The following is a 19,615-nucleotide window of genomic DNA, read 5'->3' on the forward strand; positions in this document are numbered from 1 at the left end:
ACCCGTCAATGCGGGGTCACCGAAACGTACCAGGTAGCCCATGTCGAACTCAAAACTGCACGGAAACTGACGGTGGATCTGATGGACGCAGTCGAGCCACTGCAGAAACACGGGGCACCGTTCGTTCGTCTCATCCGATCCCGGCCCGTGGCCACAGCGGTCGGCAAACTTGTGGCCAAAGTTGAGCCACTCCCGCTCGACCAGCACCCGGAACCCCTCGATCGTGCGGTAGTACGGATCGAGGCAAAGCTGGGCCGTGGCAACGATCTGCGGCGTGCGGTCCCAGCCATCGGAACAGTGCACCAGCACCGGCCGACCACTGCGCTCGATCGCATGGCAGACGACCATCGACGCGGCCAACAGTCCCGATAGATGCTGCAACCACAGTGTGCGTTCCAGCAACCCGAGCCAGCTGTGAGTGAGAAAGAAAACAGGCAGTCATCGATTAGTTTCGTGTGTCTCGGTGCCGGCCGTTCTGCCACCTACTTTGGAATGTCCGCCTGCGAGGCGCACAGCTGTCGGAGCGCGTGAAAACTTTTCCGTATCACGTGGATGTTGCCGAGGCTCATGAACTGTATCTCGGCGCTCGGATAGTACTCGGCGCACTCGCAGCCACCGCCGCGCGCCCGGTTCGTGACGGCCGACGTGTACGAGCGTGCGTCCACGATGAGGATCTTTTTCGGCTCGTCCATCTCGACCTCCTCGTGGCTACCCTCGGGGCTCGCCGGCGGACTGTTTTCGCTCGACGCCTCCGAGCTGTGCCGGGTGCGTGTCGTCGCTGTCGTCCGGCGCGTCCCATCGCTGGCCCGATCCTGCGTGCCCCGGTCGAAGGAGCACGCGTCCGAGAGTGCCTTCAGCAGCTGCTCGTCCTTCGAGTTGCGCCACCCGAGCCACCCGACCTCCGGTTGACTGCAGCGCGCGATCACTGCCCCGGTGCGCTGGTGGCGCCAAACCACGGCCGGAATGCGACGCGAGCTCCGAAAGCTGGCCACATTTTGGAGCGTGTCGTCGGAAATGCAGGCCGGCACCAGCAGCAGCCGCGGGTAGGACGGACACAGCTTAAAGTCCGCGTTCGCCTGGCTGATGCGCCACGCACCCTGCAGATCGAACTGCAACCTTTCCGCTTCCCGCCGGAAGTCGTCATCCAGCGAGCCGTCACGCTGCAACCGACCGGCCCACTCGTTGTCCTGGTTAAGCGTCGGCGACTCCGAGGCCCACGCGTGAAACGGAAACGCAAACAGGGCTTCGAGCGTTTCCGGTACACCGATCGACAGCGATATTCGTCGATGCCACTCGCTGCACTGTTCTGATGTGGAGAATGAACATCTGTGACAAGGAGAGAGGAAGAAACGTCAGACTCGGAGTGTCCGCTGCGTACAAACGAGAGCGCAGTCACTTACTTCACGGTGCTGGCATCCTTGCAGTTGACGATCAGATGGAACAGATCGCGCACCTGCGTCGATTCGATCAGCCCGAGCGGGACGGACACCTCCGCGCCGGTGCTGCTCTTCTGCAGGAACAGTCTGTAGTTGGACAGGGCTAGGATACCGTCATCAGTCTGGCCGAGGTATCGTACCGATTCACCGTCCACTGCAATTTCAGTAAGAACACAGTTTGTCAGTCACTTTGACTCTTTTATAGTGGGATGCCAACTTACGGTACGTGAAGCGTGCGGTTAAGCTTTCTTCTTCCTTCTCGAGAACCGGCTTGGGGAATAGCTCGGCCGCCTTCACCATGCACATTGACGATTGCGGAGAACCGTCGCCCGATCCCTCCATGATCTGTGGAATAGGGAAAAAGAAACGAAAGGCCGCGTTAGGTGAGAGCCAAGGATTATTCGAGCTAACGATCGTTGATCCCGTGGCCCAGTTAGAATACCCCGTACGATGATTTATAGGTTCCCGCCGACTAGGAATGGTTGAGGCTTTATCAATATGCAACCCAACAGCCCATTCTGTGTGATCCTTGAGCAATGCAAAGATCGGCGGACGAAGAAGAAACGCGGAAGGGACCGCGAATCTGACTGCGGAAGGGGTCGCGAATCATGAACTGATGCCAGGCAAGTGCATCTGCAACATCCACAGTGATAAGATAACGAAAGCACCACCAAGTACCGGCGAGTGCATCTGGCCCCGGCGGTGTCCGGGCGATATCTCGACAAACAACGCGAGGTGCGTGCGATTTCTTGACTCGACCAACTGATTACTGATGTCCAGTGATTGACGGACCGTTGGCTTATCGCGTAGCGCGTCAGCTGTTTAGTAAATAGCCTCAGCCCTAGCGCCAGATGTGGAGCGCGCCCAGTGGAAGCTGCCAGTGGTCAGTGGAAACTTTCTGGCCGCCGTCGGTCCTCCGATCTGGCGTTGTGCTTTGTTGCAAGGCTGTTACATCTTTTCTCGCCCTGCACAGCTTCCCCCGGGGACACATCAATCGGTGCAGCAGCAGCTGGCCTAGTTGATAGCCTTTCTGCCTTTTGCAGTGTGATGTCTGGTGGCAGTCCACGCATCTCTGGCCGCGCACTATTTTAAGCTCCAGCAGCTCGTCGGTGGTTTACGAGATGAACTTCATTGACCCCGGTGACCTTACCATTGCCACCAGCAGTTGGGAAGATTATTTTTAGAGGATTGAATTGGCTCACTTGAAAGACGGACCCCCAGGCCACAATTCTTTACGCAATTTTAAACAACACCGTCGCCTGTCGGGGGTCCGACTTCACAAAAAGTTGACTCGAATGGGGCGACGGGATTTGATCCTGTGGTCCTTCGGAACGCCGCACCAACCAGACCATCGGCTCTTCATTAATTGAGTTGCTTTAGAGAAGTATGGTCGATTCGTCAAAAATCAGTAATCAGTAATCAATGAAAGAATGTTCGAAAAACTGTTAGAAAGAGCTAAAGAACGGATGGCTAACCTAACTCCTAAATCGAGAACCAAAAACGTGTACTAAACTTCGGAACCGGGATATTTACTTTTCGACCATGGGAGCTCCGGTGTTGCTGCTGGTTGGTAAAGAGTAGAAACTTTAGACCCATCCTGGTTGATTAGCCAGATTATCTGGGGTCCGCTCTTTTTCTTGTAGCTTTTTCTGGAGGGCCACGACCGCAGTTTTTTGCAAGTTCGCTGACTGGTCGCTAAAAACGTCTTCCGAAATACGTCGTCACCCGTCGTCTGCTGATAGAAGCACCCGTCTTATCACCACCGTCCTCGGTTCGCTGGTTTTTGGGTGGTTCGTTGATTTTTTTTCCGGCCGCAACTCCGGGGCGATTCGTACGTCCAGAATTTTCTTTCCCGAATCGCGATTCGATTCTTCTAGTAGGGTTGCCGATTGAAAGGGGCAAAAAGCACAACTTTTAAATGCACTGACGCTAGAGTGACTGACTGACTGACGGATTCACGTGCGTTTACGTCGAGAGCTGAGTAACGTTTGTGTTCTGCGTGCGATCGTGCCGGGGGTAAAATATACGGTTCGTCGGATCCTCGCTCGGATCACGGGTAAGCCGAGCAGACACGGCCCCGAGATGGCACTATCGTCGGCCTGTGGGAAGGAAAGAGCGCAGCGCACTGATTGTGTAGAGTGGAGCGCCGCGCCGTCGTACACAGATGCAGATGCTGATTGGCTGAATATGTTGGTCAGCGCCACGCTGATTAGGAGTCCGGTTTTCCACTTCCTCCTCTGTTTACGGCGGCCCCTGCTTCGGCCACCAACCACCAGCAGAGTGCAGCGTGTGTGACGAAAGAAGCATCGGAAAGTGCCCAAAAGATGACAAAAGAAACAAGCGCAGCACGTGTAGGACGTGGTAGACGTGACGATTGTCACGTCGTCCGTTCTGGGACAAGAATTAGGGTTGGATACGTATCGCCAGGAAATTGGTATGGAGCGTAGCGACGATAGCTTAGAGTGCAACCGTGGTCAAATGGGTTTGGACAGCCCGTTGCAAGCATTTTTATGCCTGCTAATGGTACAGGGTAGGTAGACAGAACTTCCAGATATGCTCTGGAAGTTCTGTTCCATGGAAGGATGGGTCTTCGGCGGCCACATCTCCTTATCATCAGTCGCGGCTCATACGTGTACGCTTACGTGCAGCTTACCTCGAACCCAGGAGGTCAGTTAAGAAGTGAGAGAAGATGCCTACCTCCGGGGCGCGTTGCAATATAAAGTGCCTCACAATTAGCTGATAGTCGGACGCAACCAGCCGACCAGCAGAAGGAGCATTTCAGGAGGAGCCATTGCAAGTATCAGAAGTTGTTTTATCCTTCTTTGTGGTAGGCAGGCCGAGTCTTCGACACATCCTTGTTTAAGAGGAAACGATTCCGCGAACTCTATCACTACCGAGAGATGAGCAACGTACATATGGTCTGGTTTCGAAAACGTGACGATCAGTTCTCCGAGTACTGCTTGGCCATCTAGCGCCGATCAGCGTCAACAAAGGTGATTCTCCCAGTATCAGTATTGTCTGAACTCTAGACGCCCCGAAGCGCCCCAAGACCCAGGCTTCTAATCGGAACCAGGATCACTTGATCGCGGGCTCACGTGAAGGCTTTTGTTGATGAAATTACAATTCATGTTTCCAGCGAGCACGTGTGCCGATTTGCCTCTCCTGTGTTGTGTTGCATGATTCACGCTAGAAGTTCGCCAGAAAACACGGGCCACTCTCATCAATCCAATTAAACAGTTTCTTCGTTTATTGCAGCGGGTGAAGATTTATTAGTGTTTAGAGGCGGCCATGCGCAAACAACAATTGTATGATTCCGGTTAACTACATGCTGTAGTTTTCCGAGGAGCCTGCTTCAATCACACAGATCAGACGGGTCCAGCTGAAACCGGTGTGCAATCTGCGACGCCATCGGAGACCGAACCGACTGCCGTAGGGCGGCCATTCAGCGCTACACTTCCACCGGAACCGGGGGTGTGTTTGGTCGGCCTTTTATCGCACACTATTTACTAACAAATTAACTCATACCTCAGGCGATGATGATGGTGATGATGGGCATTTGAGGATCATCGAAAGGAGTGCACAACTAACAACCTTGCGCCATAGAAGCAGGCTTCAGCTGGCCGGCGGCGCGCTCTGACGTTTGTTGTCGTGTAGGAGTTTATTAGCATCTTGATCTCTTATCGCGGTTTCGTGCGCTGCTGATTGTGCTAGTGCATTCTTTCCTTAGGCTTGGCTTTACCGAACATGAAGAGCACGTCAAAACATTGTAACGAGGCGATAAAACTCCGACACTCGGGGGATGGCTTCCGTGAAATACGGCACATGTCTTAGCACATGATGCATTTCCTGACAGGCGAAGAACACTTTTGTGATCTGCCCCCCCCTTTTCTTTGTAGTGTTTTTAATGTTTGTACGGTGCTAGCCCTAAAACACGGAAGTACAACCTTGCCAGGGGTATCATTTTAGAATTGTATCCATAAAATTCGAAGTTTTGTCAAAAAATGTTCGAATACCTTCGTACCAATTTCGGCCACAATTCCCAATGGTCCTTTTCAAACAAACACTGTGGTAGGAAACCCCTGTAGTAGAGATATAAAAGCGCCTGCAACAAGCATCGCCAAACCAATTGAGTCCAAAAGCAGAAGAGGAGGTCAATTCCGTTGTCCAAATGGAATCTTCTCGAGGAAAGTCCCCAACAACACGCAATGCCTAAACAACGAACACAGCACAAACAGTGTGGCTGGCCCGAAAGTGACATAATCGTGCTTCCGACTTTCGCTGTCTCACTCGCCTCTCGACATATGCTCCCTGCCATGCCTTAAATTCGGTAAATATTTGGTGCGTACGTGTTCTGGGCCACATACGCACATTGGGGAAAGAGCCAAGAGAGTTGGAAAAGGAATTCTCGCCCAACCTCCCTTTTCGAGAAACATCGGTGGGGGCCGAATACTTTGTTTGCCCGGTGCGGGTGCTGATAAACTATCTGAAAAACCGGAAAAGGATGTGTACTTTTTGCTTTTAATCGTTGCTGTTTTGAGAAATACTCGAAGGCCACTAACGCGATTCGCCAAAAAGGTGCGTTCAAAATGAAACCAACCAGTGTGCGGGGGTCAAAAATAAGAACAGTACGAGGTGTGTTCAAAAAGTTCTGACAATTTTGTATATAGGCGTTTTTGGTGGGTTGCTTCGCGGAAATTGCACATAACTTGCAACTAATATTCCTTATTGACCATTCTATCCTTTGGCAACAACTCATGATGCACCACGCCCCCGCAATAGAAGAAAACTGTAAGCAAAACCTTCACATTCTTTCACTGTATTGCGCTACAATTTCAGTCCGCTGTTTTACCGTAAATTGATCCATGTAAAAAAAAATGGCGGAGTTATTTGACATTTCACTAAGTCTTAATGGAACACCCTGTAGATAAAAATCGAAGATGAACCAAACCACGTCCATGTAAAACAAAATTGACTGATTACTTAAAATGGCCCGTTTTGTCACCATAAGGGAGTGACATGAGTAGCAATATAACGCCACAAAAAAAATCGAAAATCGAACATATATAGCCCGCGTAAATACGAAATTATCAGAGCGTTTCGAAGACACCTCGTATGTGACTTTTCTAATAAATTCCAAATAAATAAAAAGTTGAAGTAATCAAGAAGTTGAAGGTTTCATGAACAAAGGGAAACTTTCCGCCCATATAAAAGAACGAATCCGACTCAAGAAGCCCATCAGAAAGGCAAAACCAAACCAACCGATTAGTTCTTTTTTAAAACATTTTTCAACGAATTCTTTAACATTTTCCATTTTCTTTTAAGAGAGCTAGGAAAAGAAATGATGAAGAAAAGGAAATGATTTTTTCGGAGCATCGGTTATAGAATAGTTCTAAGTTAAGGGTAAAGCATCTATGTCATTGCCAATAAATTTCAAACACTATAATTTTACTAACACTATCCGTCTGATCATCGGAAAACGAGCAACCTGTGCTGTTACGTGCCAGCATGAAAAACACATAAAACGTGTTTCTACAATAATTGGTATATTGCCGCCATGTGGAATAATGCTACCAAATATTGAAAAATCGTCAAAAACTACCGAAAAGTTCGCGAACGGCACCCATGGCATACGAAGAGAGCCACACAGCAAGGAACGAGCGGAGAACGACGTTTGCTTTTGCCAAAAACACACATAATTTCGTCAATGGCACTCAGAAAGTGCACAGTTGGAGCCCTAATTGCCGAAAAATTGCACTAATTACGATCGAGATGCATTATCAGAGATCGTACAGGAGGACGGCTCGGTGGGTTTTGACTCTAACAACGCTCCACGCTTTAAACAGGGTCCAAATGCCAGCCATTTTATTCCCCTACTGTCCCTGTGGGCAACCCTTCGTGACGGCTAAGGACTCGAGAGTCCAGTGTCAAGGGCACCAAGCGCCATCCGAAGCGGCCGTCCATGGTGGACTTTGGCTCGGGGTGTTCCCGAAGTAGCTGCGCAATTCCTGTGCTGACACCAAACGGAGTGTGTGTAAAACATTATCTCCCTTTTATTGTTGGTGCCAGTTTGTCAACCAATTCCTGGTCTTCTGCCGTCCGGTCCGCTGTTTAAGTCTATAAATTCGTCGTTTTTATTTGGCGCAAAAACCTTATCAGTGGTTTGATGGAAGCTAAGACACTCAGTTTCAGCAGCGTGTGGGGTGTTTTAACGCCGAACATGATAAGATTACGGGAGTATTGTTTGGGATTTTTTTTCTTCCTTTCCATGGTAGATTAGTGTTTTGCTTTAGAAAAAAAAAAACCAAAACAAGAGGGTACTTCACCCGTTCTTCCGCTCTTGTCTTGCCGGACACTCCACTTCAAGTCAGTGCGTGGTGCGAGCTCTCGTGGCGGCTTTATTTATAATTAGTGTATTTACACGACAGGACTGACACACGATAAGGCACAGTACACGAAGGAAGAAGGTTCACTAAGCCGCGAGCCGCGGCGTCACGAGACTGGCGCCACCGACCGGCGTTCCGTTCTTGGTGTGGATTGCCTTTCTACGTCAAAAGCGAGCTTTCTTCTCGATCGAAACACGGTTTCGGAGGCCATCGAATGGTGACGAATCTATTTTAAAGTGACCCGCGACTGATAGCGCACTGATGCCTGGAGTTCCGGCAACATAAAAAAACATCCAAAAGCATTACTGTGCAGGCGGTGGCCGCATTCAGTGGAGGAACTCTACGAGATTCGAACGAAACACTGGAAGACGCATGATCGATTCATGGCCTTTGGATGGCCAGTAATGCACGGTGTGCTTAGGTTTAGTGTCAATTCCACGTACCAATGTCAGCCATTTCCTGAATGACCAAAATGTCATTACAAAACCACTCGCCACGGCCACGGAACGGCTACCACAAAACTCTTCTGCCTTCTGTTTTCGCGGTCACACGCGGTTCGGCGGCACTTTGGTGAGAAACTGCACACGGGTTTCGCACGTACAGCCCACTGCACATGACGTTTCCAATCGCAGTGCCGGACCACGGGACCAAAACACACCGCGTTCTGCTTTGATTGACGACTGGAGGCACTTTGGGCGGTTTGGGTGCCGAATGTTTGCCGTTTCTTAGATATGCCCCCTCCGTGGGCCGTGCGAGAGTTCACCCGTGACGGCCTCCGACATATCGCCCGTCAACCTCACAAACTGGCGCGGCTCTTCCAAACCGAAGCCCCATGGCTGATCCTCAAAAATGCGACCAACACCATCGCCGTTTCTCGGGCGTCACATGCGGCGGGCTTGCAACACTTTTTCTTATCAATTCTGCAGGAAGCTTGTGGTTCGAACCCTTCAACAAGTTGCCAGGCGTGATTATCGAAACGATTTGGGGCACGACCGTGTGCATTGCTCGGTGCATTCCACAAAAGAGCCCCCACTCTCTCTTAAGGTCCATTCTTTGAACCCTCTTCCGCCTATCGGGGCACTGATTAAACTTTGTGCATCGAATGCGCCTTGGCAACAACTTATCATCTTTTTCCTTTTCTTGTCTTGTTCTACATTGGCACGAAAGCCACAGGCGATGGCGAGTAAGGTAAGATAAAATCCAGCATGTTTTTTGTTCGTAGATAAGTACGAGGTGTGATCAATAATTTTCGCGACATTTGAATTTTCTCGGGCTACGTATATCCGATTTTCGATTTTTTTGTGGAGTTAGGTTACTATACATGTCAGTAACTTATGGTGAAAAGTTCGGCCATTTTGAGTAATTAGTCAATTTTTGACAGCTGTTTTGCTTGGACGTGTTTTGGCTCATCGTCGATCGTAGCCCGAGAAAATTCAAATGTCGCGAAAATTATTGATCAGCCCTCGTATAAAGGACGGTGCATCGGGGCAATCATATCATGCATACAATTAAAATTAAAATTAATGGGGTTAATATAAAAACAAAAAATGGCTCTCAGCTGAAGCTCCCATTTTCACAGTACGTCGTCTCGAGGTTGTCTCGGACTTAATCGTGGAACGCCAATGCGAAATAAGTTGTGTTTGAAAACTTCACGCTTAAATTGGATAGAAAATCTGGGCTAACTAGAGTTTCTCAACTCAACATATCGTATCAGCATTATAGTCCGGAGTAGTGCCACTATTAGTTCCACCACACGACCCGGGTTCCAATAATTCAATAAACAATATCTACTTTGAACGCACTAGTCTCTCAATCGTGTATATAAAAGACAAATTGTTAGCAAAACGTCGATCAAATCGTATACGTAAACATTTTAGTTGAAACGACACCAAGCTTAAACAGAATTTAGACTGAATTCAGCGGAAAGCCCGATTGAGGTAAAAAAGGTTTTAGTACACTGATAAATAGTATGAATGAATGATGAAACCCACGAAAGTGAGGAATAATTTCCGCACTAAGTTAATTTGGCTTTAAATTATTTAGTTTTGACATAGAGCTTCGACATTGAATCATTGATCGTACGTCATAAACAAAACAAAGAACAAGGGCAACATTGTCAACCCAAGTCAATATGTTGCTTCTAGTGAACGTTTGTTTGGTTTCCCAAACTCAACTTTGGCCGCAACAAAGCTCGCGGTCCCGCTAGTATAATTCCATATATTCCTTTCACTTTATATTTTAAGATTTACTTAGCATCTTATCTAGCAGCAAATCTAGCTCTACAAGCTTATCTCAAACTGATTTATATGATTGGGTTGCTCAAAATAGAAAATATTAACTCAAACCCTGTAGAATTGTTCAATTGGTTTTCGATAGAAAAACATCGAACTAATTATCGATAGAAAATAACCAACATTCAATTTATGCAAATGAAAAATTGCGGACAACTTGCTTGACCTAAGAGACGATTAATATTACAACCACCTGGACAAATACTAGATTACCTGGACACTTAATTGAAGCCAAACTTCTGAGTTTTGTTATATCCCACGTCCTATAAAACTTTGCTTTTGCCAACAAATAGTACCGCAGAAGAGGCTCACTAAGCAGGATCGGTCACTTTACCTCCGGAGATGTCCTTCGGGCTGCCCGGTCTTGGCAAGATCGCTGTTGATAGTGGCAGGGGTCACACGAGATAAGCATGAGATCCCATTCACCGTCGACATCGGCGGTCGGCAACATTGTTGCGGACTGTGTGTGGTACGATTCCAATATTACACTCTTGCCGTTAGAACAATGACTTCACCTTGAACGCACATGATGCACTTAATGTTGAACCACAACTGGACATCGCTCCACAATCCAGCCGAACAAACGCCAACTGAACGCACTCGCGATCGGCGGTATGTCCTCGGCGGACCCCACTACCACGGAGTGTGACCGGAACAACCTGCACCGTAGGCGGTCACAGACACGTCCGCAGCCGCGGAAGACCGTCTACCGGCTTCGCAACCGGTCCCGCCGGGCCGGGCATTACGGGCGACGCAGCGGAGTCCACACCTGGAGTCCGGAAGAAACCCGAGGACCCGCGGCCCGGTGACGACGGCCGCATGTATAGGTCCAAGTTTGGTCACGCGGCCGCGGAACCGTCCCATGTGTGCCTGTGTGTGTGTGCAGTTCGGGGTGGGTCGCTTTCCTTCGATATTACACCTCCCTTGTGTGTGTGTGTTGGCCGCCCCAACGACAGCCGACGACGCAGACGACGAACCGCGTCTTTGGCGAAAGTTCGTCTCGGTTTGCTTCGACTCTGTCAAAATCTAAAAGGGGTCGACGATCGGTTATTTTTGGCTCCAGAACCTGAAGTATCCACCGACCGCCCTCCCCAGTCCCGTTCCGTCCGCACCCGGACCGCAGCAGTAGCATAAGAAATGGCTCCGGTCCGTGGAATGAAAATTGCGCGGATGGCTTCTGAAACGAAGCAGACCACCGGGCGGAATGAAGAAACAACCGCGATCTTATGTTGAAGATTGTGCGCTTTTACCACTCTTCGTGCAGAGAGCGACACAGAGAGAGAGAGGGAGAGAGGGCCTACACATTCCACAACCGTTTCTCTTTCGTCTAATTAATCATGTCGCGAAGTGGTTTCGATCGTCTCCGGTGGCGGGTTGTGCATCCATTTCGCGAGCATGTGAAGTTCCGTTTTCGCCGGGACACCCTTCAAGAGAGAAGGGTGCTGACCGTTGCGGTAAGCGATGATGTCTGGCGCAAAGAAGGTAGCACCCTGTGGGAAACGTGGCACGATTCAAGCGTGGGGAGAATGGAACTGATCACGAATGTACGCAAAAAGGTGGTAAAAATGAAAGGCTTTCAAGTGCGAGGACTGCATTGCTTTATCGAAACTAAGAAACTCTGCAGGGAAAAGACAATAACTCTATTGCAACAAGATTGTAACAAGATTGTAACAAAATTGAACTGAACCAGAGAAACTAGAACTAGAAAAAAACGGATTTTAATACCCTTTTGCTCGACTTTGAACAACTTTGAAGAATAACTGAAAGTGAATAGAAAAAGGAAAGTAATTGTGGTTGACGTAAGCCTGGGCGAAACACGGAAGTTGCCCCACCGTCATCAACGAAGGCAGCAGCCCGGTTCCTGCATCCTCCCGTAACTGGTTTTCCACCGTGAGACTATTTTCCGAAGGAAAAGGAAATTTAAACAACTCGCTGTGGCCGCAGCCGCACTCGTCAACGTTGGTCGCACTCCGTTTGAGTGACGTTAGTTTGAGAAAAGCCTCTCAGTGTCCCTCTGGTCTACACTGCACGTCCTCTGTCCTCCCATCACAGGTATGGAGTTTTCCACGATAAACATTCTCTGATTGGTGCAGCGAACAGATTTCGGTTTTCTCGCCGACGTGCCGACTTAGAAAGCACCGCGAGCTGCATCGTGGCGACTCAAATGCCACGGCAAGACGCGCCCCGCCAGAGGCAGAGCACGCAGCGGATGGAATGCGTCTCGGATGGAAAACCCGGTGAAAGCCACGACGGCACCCCATCTTCGGTGCGGCTTTGGACGCACCGAAGACACAGACACACCACCACGCCACGAGATATTCGGAGATGGAGAAAGTGCCGTGAGCGAATATGGGAGGTAAAGTTAAAAAGTAATTAACGGACCTCGGCCTTCACCGGGCCGGCCGGTCGGTCGGTCGGGGAGAAAAGGCCACCGTCTACCGACCTAACCGGATTGGACACGGCGGCGCCTTCCCGTCGTGCAGGATTCATTCATGAAGCGTTCGCGCGTCATGAATTGTCCGTAACGATGGGGAAAAGCGTCTGCCACACTATCGTCTGTCGATGGAGGAAGCGATGCCAGGAAGCGGCGCGACGTGGTGTCATAAATGGCAATGAAAACCGATTAAACGATTGGATCGGCATCGGCTCAGCCCCAAGGTCGCCCCGGGGCCGGTCAAGGGTGACGACTCGTGAAAACTGTAAAAGAAAATTACTTGACAGTTGCACATACTAAGGTGTTCATTAGGTTTTGCTGGTCGATAAGAAAGACACATGTTTATGGTTTGAAACACACTTTGTTATCCAGTATGGTCTCCCTGACACTTGTTCCAATGAGATTCCAATTTAAGAATTCCATCCCTGAAGTGAGAATCGGGAAGGGCTTCAAAATACGCTTCCTGTTATGACGTCATCATTTGGTGAAAAACGCTTTCCACGCGTGATTTTTCAAGTTCTTAAAACAGGGGCCAAATTTGGTGAATGCGGTGGATACTACAACAATTCGAACTTGAATAAATTGATTTTTGCTCTTTTAAAAAATGCTCCTGTGACAAGGTGCATTGTTCTGATGAAAGAGGATGTTTTTCTACTTCAAACCGGGCCTTTCTTAACGAATTTTCACTTTCATTACGTCTAAAGGGTTACAAAAGTAATCGAAATTTATTGTTTTATCAATTTGCAAGTAATCCGCTAACTAAATTCCATTCGCATCGCACAAAACTGATGTTAACACCTTTTTGGGCGATTTCTGGACACGAACTCGTTTCGGACCCGAAGAACCACTCTTTGCCCTCTTGTTTTGACTCAGGATCATGGAGGTAGACCCAAGTCTCATCCTTAGTGATGATTCAATGAACAAAATCCACTTTGTCTTTTCGAAAAAGCTATAAATGTTGCCGAGAAACGCGAAAAAAAAAATGCGCTTTTTTTCATTTTTAGCGAATGCGGCACGCATTTTGCAAACAGCTTTGTGAAACCCAATACTTCAGTCAAAATATTGGTTATACTGCTCAATGAAATGGCTAGGCCTTGTACTAAATCTCTTCCAGTGACCGATGAAAATGACCAAGAAAGAAGTGACCGACTGAAATGAAACATCACATACATTCATATGAAGAGTGTACCAACATAACAAAAACAAAATAGGCTCGCTGCAGCGCCCTCTGGTGAACTTAATGAACACCCTAGTAGTGTGTTGGTATTTCCTAAAACAAGAAAACTATCAATTCCTATCGAAAAATAAAAAACAAAATGATTTGCGTCAAAACATAGCGTTTTGCGTAATAGGCGCCAATACAAAGCCTTACGAAATCCGTTACCGGACAGAAGCGGCCCAGGATGGTGACGGGCGGTTCCGGTAGTCCTGCCTGCCTGGATTGAAGACGCTGCACCACACTATCGGTGGAATCTGGATAGAACCGGAATCGTTCCGTAGCTTGTAAGCAATAAACATTCTCGCTTAAACACGTAAACACAATCATTGCACAGAGTAGCAGTAGCAGCTGATAAGGCGGCAGCCACGAAACTTGCCAACCGAGATATTTCGTTACAGTTTAAGAGTCTAACAACCCAGCGAGTGTGGTCACATCGCGCTGAGGTAGAAAAATTGCGACCCGTGAGCTCGTTCCCCGTTGATTGACAGTCCAACCCTGCTACCGACAGAGCCATGCTGCGTTGCATTTGCCAGTTTGCTGCACCACCAGGCGCCTAAGACTGGTGTTGCTGGTGCAGTGTTGTGCACACAACACTTTGCTTATCACCCTTTCCTCGGTCACTCCTCCTAGCACTCCTGGGAGGGTGAATTACCTAGCCCCTCGTGACGTTCTTACGGTGGTTGATTTGTGTTGGAAAACATTGTTGCGTTCGTTGAGCACACCACGCAAAGCAATTGTCAAGACGGCGACAAACCATAAAACAGCGTACAAAGTGAGTGTTAGATAAGCGTTCATGTTTCGTTGATAGCTGAGGCTGCAAATTTTTTTGGTTTGTTGTTGATAAAAGCCAGATTTAAAACGAAAAGGACTCTGGGCGACACTGAAGATTTAAAACCAGTGCACAGCGATAGCACATAATCAGTGAACTAATCGCTCTACTCTGTGTTCCAGGAATTGAGGCCCCCAAACCAGAGCAGTACAGTTTTCGTTAAATCATAGCGAGTTCCCAGGAACAGTCGACCAAGGACCACGCCCAAAAGCTCCATAACTTGTGTTTCCGACATACATTGTCTTCAAGCTAATAATTTATGTTTCCCCAATTATCACAAAATTGAAGTACTTGAGAGATCATTCCATACAGTCCTTACTAGCTGAGCTTTCACTGCTATTATTAGTGTGCCGTTGACAGCATTATGGTCTGCCGTCAAGCCATCAATTTCCTACCCCACAATAGGCGTTCCAGAGACCACTGGCTCTGAGATCCGTAATGCAAAGAGGCAAAATCGAGCACGTTTCGGCACGAAAAGGTAACTCTGCCTGCCTGCCACACAGTGCCATAAACGATTGGGGCGCGGGTTTTCGCGCGCCTGCCCCGTAACTGATCGATATTTAATTTATACAATTCGTACCGGCTCTGGTGAGACGGAACGAACGGGAACTGGGGTAGAGAAGTTGCTTTCCTCGTGCTCTACAGCCAAATTGACCAAGTCGTGGGCTAACCTTAGCCAAGGTCGCTGTGCACCAGGTGGCTATTTCGCGTTAACCGAAACCAGCTAGAGTCTGTTAAAATTGTTTCTGCCTCCGGGCAACTACTACTCCACTTTCGCGTTCGGAACGATCGTTCGTCTGGAACGCGGATTTGCGGACAAAGCCAAGAAAGTAGTGACATCAGACGTGAACAGTTCTAGCAGTTTGAAAATAAATTTCACTGCCCCGTCACTGTGCAGCTGCGGCATGAAAAGTTTCTCCAGCATCAGAAGACGCCGCCTCGCGCGCCACTTGTCCAAATAAACTTTGCCGACCGTGTGTGGCCAACGTCAGTTTTGGTTTCATTTACAGTGCATCATCTCGGTTTCCGCTTCCCACGCTCCCGACCATACATTACGGCGAAGTAACGCCCCAGATGGCCTTCAATGTCTTCGTTTCCATTTGTTGGATAAATCACCCGCTGGCAGCCCGACGATGCACACCTCTCTTGGGTTGTGATGATGTTCGTCAAGGGATAAAAATCTTTTATCGTGTGGATACCCATCACATGCTGATGACTGGCTGCAGTCGTAGATCTGCGATCGTCCGATTCTTGACCCATTTGTGTCCTCTTCTCACGTCCACCCACTCGTCGGTCGTACAAGAAAACTAAATCAACCGATTTCAACTGAGGTTCGTGCTTTTTTTTATTGCCTTTGCAGGGCAACTGTTTACTCCGAGACGGGTGCGATCGGATGAGATTTGCGTGCGTGGTTTTTTTATCCTTTTCTTCGGAAGATCCCCGCACCATCCCCGGGTGCTTTATAGCGATGCCGCGACGATGCACCGCTGCCCGGGCGTGTCTGCTGGTCTGGGCCGAGAAACGAAAACAGAACGACGTCTGTGAGCACGCAGAAGGATTTTATTTCTTCAAGAGTGCGCCCGGCACCAGACGGACACTATATGGAGCGCAATGAGAACCACGAACGGAATACACGTTCCGTCTGCATTGACACCGTCATAGAGCCGCAGCAGTTCCTTGCTTTAGTTTGTCTTATTAAAAAACGGACGCTCAGCTCAAGAACCGTTTCGCAGCGAAGGTTATCATTATTAGCTTTCCGTGCGTTTCTGTGCAAGTTGTGAACCAAAAATAGTTCGTTTGTTTCACGTTCAACGTATTTTTTGTAGCAATCAAATGGCATAAAAAATTTGCATAACAATGGAGATAGCGAATGTATTGTACAAGAGTAATGAAACGCAAAAATAAATGGTATGGTGTAACGGTAATAGTGCCAAGTTGATTGCGAGTACTGGAGCTAATATAAATAGCTAACATGCACTCAAAAAATTTCAAATACTATATAATACTTGCACAGAGCGTTACGGTGAAGGTGCCAGTAACATACAGCAATATTTTCGCAATTTTTAGCGTTCATCCTGCGGCTGCACTTTGAGTCTGCCAATGAACTCGCCGGCAAGTTTGATAAGGGTTTAATCGTGCATCACTCTGCGCGCAACCGGAACCGTTCGACCTGTAGCACCAGCATTACGACCGTAACGCGCTGCAGTCATGTAAACAGCCTTTTCTGAAGTGCATTGGCTTGTCACGTGACAGTAAATGAGCTAGTAAATAACTAACTGTAACTGACACTAAAATCGGTTCAAACGGCGCATAGACAAGTTTTAGCCATTTTATTTTGGACATTCAAAATCACATTCAGAGCTATGCTAATTGTGAACATAAATCCTTACTACTTAGGATGACACTTTTAGTGGTTAAGCCGATTAAGTTGAATAGGACATAACTAGCAGCTTAATGTACATTGCGTGAATGTTTGAATTGATGAATTACAGCCACAGTCAACACATATTAAGCAACTAATAAAAACTTTTTTAATAGAGTAGCGTCTGAACGCGGTCAAATCACGTCCGGCTCGGGATAATTACTTTCGTGTCGGGGAATACCGGCAACATCCAGAGAAACTGACGACAAGGGCGACGTTTTGGGTTCACATTTTTCCGACAAGGACGAAGGTTCAGTTTTTATTGGTGCCCCCCAACCGTGCTGCCGTCTGCTGCATAATGGCTTGTAACGAGGGCATATTAGATATGGTGGAATTCGGAGCACACACACACACATGTGTATGTACGTCAAGTAGGGCAAAAGAAATGCAATAAAATAACGGACGCCGGTTTGCTGTTACGACTTCAGTTTGACTAATTGTTGATGGTTGGCTGGTTTTTCTGAGAATGCTTTCCCCGAAAAAGCAATAGCGTCTGCGTAAAGTAAAGCACATAAAAAATTTCGACGAAAAGTCGACCCCAAGAAATTTTGTAAGCATTATATGGAGGGTTTTAAATGACAATGAAAAAAGCCTTTTAAACACATAAAAATAAACGATCAAAATTATCACATAAAAATAGTTTATTTCTTTTTTTAACTACAACCCAACTGAATTCAAAGAACGGTTCTAGCCCAAAACATGCTGTAGAATCATTCGTCTAGCGACTGAGCAATAGAAGAGCACACAGAAAAGCGTGTTCTATGACACCTCATTTTTCAACACAAAATAATGATTATTTCTCACTGGTGCAATGCGATACATCTCGTCTGGTGTCCACCGAGCGCCGGCTTATCTGTAGGGCTTTATCGCTATTTGGCGGGTGGTGGCGGGAGGCGGTTGACCAATGCCAAAGATGGTCTCCATTACGAGGCCCTTTTACGTTTCTTCGTCGGTCTACTTTAGTGCCTGTCTGGCTCTATGGTGCCTGAGCCTGAATCTGAGCTGCCCTAAACGGCCCCCGCTACGGGTTGTGTTGAAACCTTGGCGACAACATTGCGCTGCTTTGCTTCTCCCTTGGAGCCTTTGCGTTGTCCATAAGAAGGACATGATGGAGAACAGCGTCGGACCGACCAGACGCCGGGCAGCAGAGCTTTTGTCGTCCAGCCCATCCACGATACGATCAATGAAACATCAATCAATCAAGTCAGCATAAGCACTGGGTGCTGGCTTTCGATGGAAATAGATAAGGAGAGCATTGCGCGATGTACGACGAGACGACTTCATTTACGGTGAATGATGGGCAATGAGAGCACTGGTGCTGCTGGTGGTAACGAGTGTCTTCAGACACTTTCAGCAACTATCAGACACGTGGACTGCTGAAAGGCGTGCTGAATCGAGCAAAATTTTAAAAGGTTACGTAAGGCAACAAGAAGAAAACTATCGCAGCACGCTACGTTATTTTTCATTTTGCCAATTCGATCGTTCAACCACATCACGATCGAAGCGAATTAAGCCACCGAAAGCGAACCGCTTCCGCCGTCCATAACCTCTAGGGGAGGAAATTGCGTGACGACGATGGTTTTGATTATTTGGATTTCTTTTTCCCAAATCTATTCGCCTTCGCCGTTGGGGGGTGCTGCAAAAAACACATCGAATCAGCCTGTTCGCGAATTTTTCATAAGGTAGTTCCGTTCCGGCAGCTCTTTGAAGAATTGCCGAAACGGAGAGGAAACGCGTACGATTCCAGGCACGATGGCGACGAGTTTCCTCTGGAAGTACGGGTAATGGAGCCAACCCCTTCCTGTGCTCGGAAATGATTGGTTTTGCCCGTTCCGGTAGCTTTTGCCCATGGGGCATGGGGGTACCAATGATTGCATACGAATGAACATTCGGGTAATGAATTCATTTTGTGCAAAAGTTTGTCCGAAGCTGTCATAAATAAACACTATCTTATTATTATCGCCTTTAATGTGCCTTTGGTGTTAACTAAACGATGCAATAAACAGCCTACAGATTGCATCACTCAAACTTACCTGTGTCAATGGAAATAAACCTTGCAGCGACAAAGATTCAACGACGAATAACGGCCACTAGGAGAAATCGTCCTCAATAATCCTTCTAGCATTGCGCGCGTCAAGTAGAATAAGGGAAATCTCCACGAAATGGCAACACTTTCGAGACACTAACACACTGCAACGTACCGAAGCACTAAGATCTAACCATCTTGTCGCTAGAGTAGCCTTCGGAAGGAAATGTAGCATAAGAGGCCCTTAACGAGTGCCACCACCACCACCACCACAAGGCCCTATAAAAGGACGACCCGATTCAACTGCTGCTGCTGCTGCTGCTGTGTCAGGATAATTTTTCTTCCTTGACACGGTTTCCTCGATTCGCTTGCATCCGCTGCTCAGGTAAACACACACAAACACCGATGGGGCCACACGTTGTGGCCACGTGGCTTACGACAGGTTTATTTTTTCCACGACACTAATTCGCTTTCTCGCTTGCAATTTTACTTTTCTCCGTATCCACTTTGAAAAGCTCCTGCTTCTTCAGGACTGCACTTCAAAATCACACTGCTAGTGTTTTTTTTTCGCTAAT

General features: G+C 48.0%; 1 protein-coding gene across 3 annotated transcripts in view; it reads right to left on the reverse strand.

Moving 5' to 3' along the window:
* LOC128275459 (myotubularin-related protein 4) overlaps positions 1-19,168 on the reverse strand; it is a 28,604-nt gene extending 9,436 nt beyond the window's left edge. Inside the window, exons 1-5 of one of the 3 annotated variants that reach the window (XM_053013962.1) lie at positions 19,048-19,168; positions 1,658-1,781; positions 1,401-1,590; positions 487-1,326; positions 31-412 (exon numbers count right to left, since the gene is read on the reverse strand). In XM_053013962.1, coding sequence (XP_052869922.1) covers positions 31-412; positions 487-1,326; positions 1,401-1,590; positions 1,658-1,778 — 1,533 coding nt within the window. In that variant the 5' untranslated portion in view covers positions 1,779-1,781; positions 19,048-19,168. Of the gene's footprint in view, positions 1-30; positions 413-486; positions 1,327-1,400; positions 1,591-1,657; positions 1,782-1,878; positions 2,014-2,969; positions 3,383-19,047 lie in introns of those variants that run through there. The other 2 variants (XM_053013960.1, XM_053013961.1) reach the window with 2 other exon arrangements.
* Between the last annotated feature and the right edge of the window lie 447 nt (positions 19,169-19,615).

This window comes from Anopheles cruzii, chromosome 3 (assembly GCF_943734635.1).
Source record: "Anopheles cruzii chromosome 3, idAnoCruzAS_RS32_06, whole genome shotgun sequence".
NCBI classification, from domain to species: domain Eukaryota; kingdom Metazoa; phylum Arthropoda; class Insecta; order Diptera; family Culicidae; genus Anopheles; species Anopheles cruzii.